This window comes from Neovison vison, chromosome 7 (assembly GCF_020171115.1).
Source record: "Neovison vison isolate M4711 chromosome 7, ASM_NN_V1, whole genome shotgun sequence".
Lineage (NCBI taxonomy): Eukaryota > Metazoa > Chordata > Mammalia > Carnivora > Mustelidae > Neogale > Neogale vison.
In genome coordinates, this window is record NC_058097.1 from 162,686,986 (window position 1) to 162,697,152 (window position 10,167).

The window sequence follows — 10,167 nt, forward strand, 5'->3', positions numbered from 1 at the left end:
CCTATCCCCAGCAACTCACAGTTTGTTTCGTGAGATTAAGAGTCACTTATGGTTTGTCTCCCTCCCTATCCCATCTTGTTTCATGGATTCTTCTCCCACCCACTTAAGCCCCCATGATGCATCAAAAACCCTTTCTTATCGTGATGAAGTTCACCAGTGACAACATTTCTTCACAGAGTTCCATGCGGGCCCCGCATTTATTATGTGCTCCCAGACACCCACCAGGCAGCTACTCCCCGTCCCCCTGAGGGTTTGCAGGATTGCCAACCTGCATGGGTTGGCTCACAGGGCCCATCTTTGTTACCAGATACTGTCATACAAAAAGATGCACACTAGGTAATTGCAATAATTTTATTCTTTTTATTTAGATTTAATTTATTTCAGACAAGAATGTTTTTAATATTAAGCATGCAGATGTGTGTGTTTTCCATGCTCCTTATCCTATGAGTTGCATTCATTTTAAATTAAAGGAAAGAGAATTCGTTTCATGCTGACCTAGAAAAAAAAATAGCCAGAATTTAGTAACGTATTAATTGTGAAAATATTGACATCTATTATCTCATTCAGTCTTTATATTAATCTAGCAAGTAGATACTATTGTTTCCCTTGATTCACAGATGGAGAAACTGGCTTGGAAAACATGTCTGGCCCGTGGTCATACACCTAATAGATCAGTTCATGATCCCAAGTGTTGGCTCTGAATTCAGACGTACATGACAGTATAGTGTTTACACCCAAAGCATGTCATTACCTTTCAAACTCAAAGGTAGAAGAATCACAATTATAAATGAAGGGACAGTCATTTAAATAAACAAATTGATCTTTTCTGGCAGATGATCTCAGTTTCCACAGGGAGAGACTGCTCAAATAGAGGGGAGTGACCCTAAATTCCAGGACTTTCCCTGTTCTCTCTGCAGATGCTGGGATGGGGACATTCCCTTGTGGATTTTTTCTAATATGTGGGCTCTCAGAGGCTTAATGTGTGGATTGCACCCCTTCGCCACCTGGGTTCCCATCCTCCCTTCTCACCTTCTTCCTGGATCCCTTTCAGCTCTTAGGCTCCAAGTTCCTCATGGCGATGGCCAAAGGCCTTGGGGTCCACACTGGCAGCCACAAATGTGGTTTTCACCATGCGCTCAGCTCTGGCCAGCAAGCCTTCCAGATTCTTGGTCACACAGGGGGCAGTGTCGCAGGGGCTCTCCTGGGCAGTGATGCTGGTGTGCAGGATGGAGGAAAAGGAGCCCATCAGTGAGAGGCTGTCAGAGAGAGATTCTGTCTTCCCCATGGGGTAGTCATGGGAAAATGATTGCTCTGAGAGGCACCTGTTAATGGTACAGCTTTCCCCTAATCACAGTGTTGACTGCAGAAATACACAGGCTATGGGGAAAATGTCATGATCACTCCCACAGACATTCCCAGGGGTGTGAGGAAGCCCAAAGTGGCTCTGGGTGAGTGGCTAGGGAACACAGAGCTGTAACAGCTTATCCTGTATAAGTAAACTAAAAAGCAAGCAAGGCTTAGGAGAGAGGATTATAGCCCCACACTGACCCCAACTCAAGGACTGTCTAGAAGCCACAGCCCACTCAATGGTACCCAATATCCCTTCTTAGAAATAGGAAAATTCCCCAGACTCACCTGGAGGAGGAAGTATAACATTGGGTCCCAGAGATGCTTACCTGCTCTGCACGGCTCCTGTCCAGCTACTGGATGTTGGTCACAGGACTACTCACTATGCCCTGGATCCAGCTACCACGGGGCTAAGGCTCCTTCTAAGCACAGGTCTCTGAGTCTGAGAAGCCTGTGCTGTGGCCCAGGGCAATAACCACCACTGCTCAGGTCTTCTTACAAATGCACTTTTATTCCCCAGGGACAAACACATTCATAAGCAGGACTGAGAAGCTGGGCTATGATTCCTCGGGGGAGTCAAAGGCTGCCCCCTCATCTCTTTCCGGGGGGTTCTCTTCTGGCCTGAACATCTTGCTCTCCTCCCATCTGAGGTTCCAGACATCCACTGCCACAAAGAAAGCTACTGACACCAGCAGCCAGAGAGGACCACATGTATCATGATATAGGAAGGAAGAAAGGAAATTAGAAAGCTGAGGGGGGGGATTGGTAGGCATCCCGGATCATGCCCGTGTGAGGGCCGTGGTCTCTCTCCAAGCTGCTGGCCATGACCCTTTTCTTGCCAGGGGCTCCGACCCCAATTGCAGTCTGAGGGAACGTGTGAAACTTGTTGAGGTCCTGCGTGTATGTGCCCAGCACACAGGTACTCAGATTACTGCACCGCTTAGCTCGGAAGCTGTCCAGGCTGCAGGGAAAAGACATGCCAGGTGGTACCACAGCCCGGGTCTGCCCCTGTGGGTATCATGCAGAAGGTTAGACCAGGGAGGGGGCACTTGGAGCAGAGGTGGGGGGGGCGGGCAGGCAGCCATGCAGCACTCAATCCTCCATTAGGAGAACCTAGAAGTTTCCTGAGCCAGGGCAGGGTGGGAAGGGCTGTGGTGGGGAAGGAGTAGCTTTCTCTAGCATTCCTCATGCTGCAATACGTCAGTCGTCATGCTCTGCACTGAGATTTGCAGGATAGCTGCTTGCGCATCTCATGCCTCTGACCCGGTGGGGCCAGGGCTAGCCCGGGACTGGTGTGTGCTCCAAGCTCAGGGGACACAGGGAGGGGAGGCAGGGGCAGTGCATCTGGCCCCATGACAATGTGTGTGTCACCACAGAGCCTACACCTCTAAGACCCCAGACCTACCTCAGACAGTGCCCTACCCAACCCCACCCTCTGCAAGGCCTTTGGCTTCACCTTGCAAACACGCAATGAATGAATGCCATGTCCAAGAAGCTTAATTCTAAAACCTCCTGAGATATGTGTGGTCCATCTGCCGGCTTCACACTTACTGGTCCTAACTCCTCCGATCCCGGGAAGTCCCCTCACTACTGCCAACCCACTGGCCAAAGTAGGGGATTTCATACCTTCCCTAACTGCTTTCAGAAAGGGATCTTTTTCTATGAGCCTTAACCATCGTCTCTGTGACCTCTATTGTCAGGGGAGCCTTAGAATCCTGGGTCCCAGGCAGAGGTGAATCATGGCAGTGTGCTGGCCACCTGTCCAGCTGTGTTCTCTCTTACCTCTTGGGATATGCCTTCCTGGGCATAATAGAAGGGAGGAGATGCCCTGAGCTGAGCCGGGGGAGGGGGAGCCTCACCTGGAGCTGTCAGTCTCCTGCTCCCGCTGCAGCTCACGGACCTTCAGGCGCACATAGTCATTCAGCACAGCAGTCAGTAGGAGGCATACTTCGTTCTCAGTGAGTATAGGGGGTTCCAGTGAGTTCTCTGAGGCAGACCTACGGAGGGGAAGAAGGCCAATAGAGGTTCTGAGCCTCTGTCTACCACTTCCCCTGGGTCAGTAGCTAGGGCAGGGCTGTCTTACCTGAATGGTGCCGCCTGGAGGATGCCCACCTGGTACAGGGCCAGGATGCTGAGAACCAGGAAAGGAGAGAACTTCCAGATGCCCATGATGCTTCTCTGCAAGGGAAGAAAGATGTCACCTTCTGCACCAGTCTGAATTCTGTGAGCCCAAGGACCTGGGCTCCAGTCCTGCTTCTACCTCTAACTCCCTGGGATGGCGGCTTCAGGCTGGTCATGTCATTCCCTTTATGATTGTTTCCTCCCCAGGTTAGTGGACAGCAGAAAGATCCAGTTAGCCTGTAGCATGCATAGTTTAGCAAAGACAGCAGAGTAACAGCAGAGCTCTCCTAGCAGGACAACTGGGTGAAGAGGATTCTGTCAGTAGCCCCCTCCCCACCACAGGGCACCCTCTCAAATTCACATCCTGGCCAGGTCTCCACGGAAGATAATCTCTGAGCACCCTGTCACCAAAGCGGCTCTCCTGTCACAACCCAGAACTGTCCTCCCTGTGTGGGGCTTTAGCTCTTACCTGGCGGGGCATGGGGAGGTGTCTAAAAAGGGAATTATCTCTACCGATGGAGTCTTAGAGAAACGGAAGAAACAAGTTCTACTTACCTGCTCCACACTCTGGCAAAGAATTCCCTGCAAGAACCAAGCTTAGCAGAGTCTTAAATTGGGGCTAGGACTTAAAGCAGGGCGGAAAATGTCCCAGAACTCACTAAAGGGGCTTGCCATGCAAGGCTGCCTTCCTCTCGGTCTTTGAGCCTATTTGCCACCCACTGAGGCTGGCCAAAGTTCCGAAATGATTTCCCAGGGACCACTAGGCACAAACAGGTCCGTGAGCACCCCTGCGTCCCGCTGTGCACACGGTATCTGTGGAGCTCCAGTGTCCCGAGCACAAGTGCGGCAAAGACAGCGAACTGAAGTGGGTCTCAGTGCGCAGTGAAGCAGGGAGTCCCGGGACTGAGACTGGCCAGTGTTACCTGAGGCAGGAGCCTGCGATGAATCGTAGAGTAACGGAGAGCAGCTACAAGAAAGACGAATGCAAAAGAAAGAGGGAAGAAGAAGGAGAGATAGACTCACACAGCAAAGCGGGAATCACGGAACTCACCTGGCAGCAGGTGGCTTGGAGCCCAGGCGGCGGCAGTGGCGGCAGCGTTGGTGTCAGGCGGTGGCGCTGTGGAAGTCGCAGGGACTCGAGCGGAGCGGTGGCTCTGCTGCCTTCCAGCGCTAGCAGCAGCTCTTATTCCCGCTGCTCTGGGGGCTGGGGTGGTCCTGGAGCTCTGAACAACCAATGAGAGAACAGATTTCGTACCCTGATGGATTGTGTCACCCACTTACGTCCAGAACCTAGAACATTCCGCAGGATCATCCCACTTGTATTTGCATTGAGGTCATTGATGGGGGTGGAGGAAGGGAGAGGGATGGTGAGGACCAGAAAAATACCCTTAATAGGAGCAGGAAGTTGAGGGCAGTTTGACGTCAAGGTAAATTTTACCCGTTTAGTTCCATTGGGTTATGAACGTGAGCCCCTCACCAACCCAGCGGTGCAGTCCTATAGGATAATAGCCAGGAAGCAAGAGTCCCAGCTCCCCAGGTCTGACCCTAGATCCCCCATCCAAGTGAGGCTTGGAGAGTTAAAAACTTGCAGCAGCATTGACTCTGGGCACAAGCAGGGTGTCTGATGGGCAGCTGGAATCACAGAGAGGCAAAGCACATGGGAAGCAAGAGATGGGAGTGATTGCAAGAACTTTGTCCATAGAACTCAATTCCAGGGGGTACAGTTAAGGGCAATTAACTTCTCAGCATCTCATCTTTGAAATGGGGACCATATATATTCCTGGCTTCAGAACATGTTGTCCTTAGTAGCCATGTGCCTGTACCCCAACTACAAAGGGATTTAGAAGAGCTCAGGCCCAGAGAGGGATTCTGTGAAGTCAAAATCACAATTTTCCGGCTTCCCACCTTGTGTGGCTTTCTGGACTCATGCTGGGTGGTCTGTCCCGCGGGTAGGAAGAGCTGGAAGCCCACCTGGGCCTGAGCCTGAAGGCGTTAGGCACCGCTGCTTCCCAAGCCTCCAAAGGGACTTCTAGCCCTTCGTCTCCCTCTCCTGCCATCCATCACCTCTGGCTCCTCACCCCGTTAGAGCCATTTGCCCAGCTGCCCCTTGTTTCCGGCTGCTGTTTGTCAAGTTGTCCCCAGTGCGGGCAATCCCAGCCCTGTGCCCGCCTCCCCCGCACTTCCGTCCTTCACTAGAGAGTGGAGCAGGCTTGAAGGAACTGAGCATCGCCGCGGACGCTAAGCTCACACTCAAAGCTTTCGCACAAACTCGTTTTGTCTCCAAACGTGTGCGCATTCCTCGGAGCACAAGCCGGTGCCAGGGTCCAACACCCGGGGCATCGACACGGGGTCATGAGGCTCATGCTCTGAGTCTCTCTCTCATGGGATCCCATACACACAGGGCATGGTGATATCTGCTGAAATCATATCACTCTCAATTGTAAGTGTGCTCTCACATGTGGCGCCTCCACTCTCTCCAGGACCCGCCAGATGGAGGGCTTTAGGACCCCTCCAACATGACCTTTCCGCTCCCTGCTTGCTTGGAGGTGCTAGGTCCTGACTTGCTTCCCTCAGCACCAAGAGTGCAGAGAAAGAGGTTCTTACTGTTCCCTGGATTCGGAGTCTGAGTGCAGTCTGTGCGCCTCAGTCTCTACATGCTCTCTCCAGGCAGCAAACATGGCAGTGGCCACAAGGTGGCCATAGTGGGAAGCGTGCCGGTCGCGGCAGCCGGTGTTCCGCGGCAGCGGTGGTCCTCGCGGCAATCATGGTATTGTAGATGTAGTGGGTGGGAGACGACATCACGGGGCTGTGCTGCGCAGGCAGAGACCCCAGTTATGTGTGTCTCCCAGGCAAAGCGGAAATAATACCCGGGTACGTCGTATGTGATCCGGGCAACGATGCGCCCCTCTCCTCAGCCCCCAGAAGCTTTTGCATTTCATACTGCACAGCTGCCTTGGGTCACATCTCCTTCCCTTCTAATTTGGTGACCACAGTCAAAGACATTTACTTGTGAGATGCCTGTGTGCAGCTTTCTTTCATCTTAACTCCCGGTGCTGCCCCTTCCTTAGGGTGGGGATTGGGGATCCGGTGTGTAAGACTAACTCTCCTCGAGGCGGACTGGCAGGGCAGCGGGTTCTTAAACGTCCTAGTGTGAACCGCAAAACCATTCTCTGAGTCCATCCTTGATTTATCGAGTCAGTTCTAGGAAGTTTAGACCTTCACTCACGCGGGCTGCTTAGATTATGTCCGGCTATCCTGGAACCTCTCTAAATTAAGGCTACACAGAACACGATCTAATAAATAATTCGCCAAGGAAAATACTGATTTTCAAATAGTCGTTTGACTAATTTGCTCTTGGTTTTATACACTTATTTCATCATTTGGTGTGAGGAGGTTCACAGTGTTGGACTCCATCCCCACCGGGACTCAGGCACTACTTCCCCGCCAAGCGCCCCTCCCCGCGCCCCGCTGCCTGTCTTCTGCCTGGTAGCTGGGACCACCACAGCTGCAAGAATAGAGCAATGTTCCTCCCAGCTGCGCGTGCCTGTGTACACAGGTTCAGGGCTAGACGAGAGCCAGCACCAGGTCTTATAAGATCATCTTTCACAAAGCCCGGTAAACACTGCTTCCTGGAGGGCAAGGCAAACAAACCATAGAAGTGCATTCTCAAAGAAATTTAGAAGATGGCCACCGACTTCCTGATCATCTTCCGAGGAGCCAGTTCCAGCTCTCTACGCGCTGTCAGGGACCCCGTACCATGGTGGAAGGCATGTGTAAGTATAACTAGGACTCCGCGTGCCTCACCCAGATCACTGACAAGACTATGTTCATGAGTGTGATGGATGCCTTCACCATCCGGGTACCTCGGGCAGCGTGAGACCTCCCCCACTCCCAAGAAGGACCATGGCACTCCCTAACAGTCCTATTTGAGGTGGTCTGAAGGCTGTGCCCCAAGTATTCTGGCCATTATCGATGGAGGACAAATGGAAGGACCGTCCGTTGGTGTTCTTGGGTCCTGTCTGTCTCCCGCTTTGTCTGGGTGGGGCTGGAGTCCCCACTTACTTTTTCCTGTCCTGCTGCGGGGGGAGTACTGGGAGTTTCAGCGAGTCAGGGATCCTCTCTGTCCCCAACTATCCTCCCAACCTTCTTGAATAAAATAAAGAGAAAAAAAATGAATCAAAACCATTTCCCACTGAGCTCGTGCCTAATTATCAAGTGAAACCAAATTAGATCCTTCTTTGTACCCGTCGCTCTGAGACAGGCAATCCTTGAAACTTCTCTGGGCTTCTCATGGGATCCCATGCACACACAGCATGATCATGATCGGCTTTCATCATACCTGCAGTAATTGTCGATTTTAAGTGCACACCATAAAACGCAATTATGCAGCACTTGGACCCACCCAACTGGAGGGTGTTAGGACCCCTCCACCTGATTTTTCCACTCTCAAACTCCCTTGGAACGTCCAAAGTCCTGACTTGCTGCCTTCAGCACAAAGAGTGCCTAGAAAGAGGCTTCTCACTGTTGCAGGGATCTCTAAGTCTGAGCACGCAGTGCACAATCCTCAGCCTCTACACACTCTCCCAGCACGACTGCAAGTGAAGCCTTGCTGTTGCATTGGCAGCCCCCCGCTGCAAATCCCCCCACCCACAGGGCAGGCTGTGAATGTGGTTGGTGAGGCTGCATCACGGGGCTGCGGATGCAGGCGGAGACCCCAGCCAGGCAGACTAGCCCCAAGTGTGCCGCGAGTGACGGGAACCACGATGTACACTTCTCCTCGGTCCCCAAAAGCTTTAGCACTTTAGGGCACACCGTCTTGGGCCATATCTCTTCCCCTTCCCCATGGTGGCCTCTACTTGGGGAGACCGTGTTTTCACGACGTCCTCATTCAGCGTTCCTCCTTTTTAACCCTTGGTGTGGCACTGCCATGAGAGAATAAAAGCTCGTGACTGGAGAACTCTGTATAGTGTAGGTATACTGGCAAGGCTGGGGAGGCGGGGCTCGGGGAATCAGCAATGGCAGACCTGGTTAGTAGGACGCAAATGCACATGGGCGCAGAGGAAAGGCAGGTGCGCTGAACAAGGGACAGGGCTCAGGGTGGTGGATCCCAGGCTCAGTGCATCCTAGAGGCTGCACACAGACAGTCCCTGCTCAGACCCAGTCTGGGACTTTGGGGCTCAGCTTAGCCTTGAGCTTTAGCCCTAGGCTTTCCAACTGGAGGTGCAAAGCTGAACTGGTTTGGGCGACATGGTAGAGACTGAGTGGCATGGGGGTTGGGCTCTGCCACTTGAGCCTCTTGTAGGTGACTGTTCTCAGGTGCCACATCTTTTCACAGAAATGATTTCCACTCCAAGACTCAAGGTTTTAAACTGAAGAACCCTGTGAAGTCATTTGTAAATATATGTGTCCTGGGACTGCACTTTACTGAAGAGAGATCCAACCAAATCTTTCACCAGTGCAGTGGGGATGCAGCATGCATAAGAAATGACTGTTCTAGTGGCCAATTTCATGACCACCTCACTTTGTAGGCTCAGGACTTTCCCTCTGGCTGCCCTGTGTGCCTTAAGCCTTCTAAGCCAACATCCATTCCTCTGAGATCTTTGGTGGCTACAAACATGGGTTGGTGGCGTGCGACCGTAATTAGGGTGTGTACCCGGAGGGTGCTAGGGTGACTTCCAGCAGTTTCAAGCTTTACTTTGTCAATCTCAATCTCTCTACACTTATATCAAGGGAACAGTGTAGCGAGCCCAGAAAGAAAACTACGATTATATGGTTGCTTAATCTATGACAAAGGGGGCAAAAATATGCAATAGGAAAAAGTGTCTTTTTGACAAATGGTGTTGGAAATCTGGAAAGGAATGAAACTGGACCAAGTTCTTATGACATATACAAAAATAAACTCGAATTGGATTAAAGTGGTTTTAATTTGAATCTCCCTGATGGCTAGTGAATATGAATATTTTTTCAAGTGTCTGATCGCCATTTGTATGTCTTCATTGAAGAAGTGTCTGTTCATGTCTTCTGCCCATTTTTTGACATGATTATCTGTTTTGTGTGTGTTGAGTTTGAGAAGTTCTTTATAGATTCTGGATATCAGCCTTTTGTCTGTACTGTCATTTGCAAATATCTTCTCCCATTCTGTGGGTTGCCTCTTTGTTTATTAACTGTTTCCTTTGCTGTGCAGAAGACTTTAATCTTGATGAAGTCCCAAAAGTTAATTTTCACTTTTGTTTCCTTTGCCTTTGGAGACATATCTTGAAAGAAGTTGCTGTGGCTGACATTGAAGAGGTTACTGCCTATGTTCTCCTCTAGGATTCTCACGTTGAAGTCTTATCCATTTCGAGTTTATCTTTGTGTATGGTGTAAGAGAATGTTCTAGTTTCATTGTTCTACATATAGCTGTCCAATTTTCCAAGCATCGTTTATTGAATAGACTGTCTTTTTTCCACTGTATAGTTTTGACTGCTTTGTTGAAGATTATTTGACCATAGAGTTGAGGGTCCATATCTGGGCTCTCTAATCTGTTACACTACTCTATGTGTCTGTTTTTATGCCAGTACCATGCTGTCCTGGTGATCACAGCTTTGTAGTAAAGCTTGAAATCAGGTAATATGATGCTGCCATTTTTTTTGTTTTGGTTTTTTTCAACATTTCTTAGCAATTCAGGGTCTCTTCTGATTCCATACAAATTTTAGGATT

General features: G+C 50.7%; 1 protein-coding gene across 1 annotated transcript; it reads right to left on the reverse strand.

Annotated features, from left to right (window-relative positions):
• Positions 1-337: 337 nt before the first annotated feature.
• Positions 338-4,610, reverse strand: LOC122914272 (calcitonin receptor-stimulating peptide 2-like). The gene is made up of 5 exons (XM_044260903.1): positions 4,520-4,610; positions 3,431-3,525; positions 3,207-3,344; positions 1,030-1,214; positions 338-495 (listed from the first exon to the last, which is right to left on the reverse strand). The coding sequence occupies exons 2-4, from the start codon at positions 3,514-3,516 to the stop codon at positions 1,055-1,057; spliced, it is 384 nt and encodes a 127-aa protein (XP_044116838.1). The 5' UTR covers positions 3,517-3,525; positions 4,520-4,610; the 3' UTR covers positions 338-495; positions 1,030-1,054.
• Positions 4,611-10,167: the final 5,557 nt, after the last annotated feature.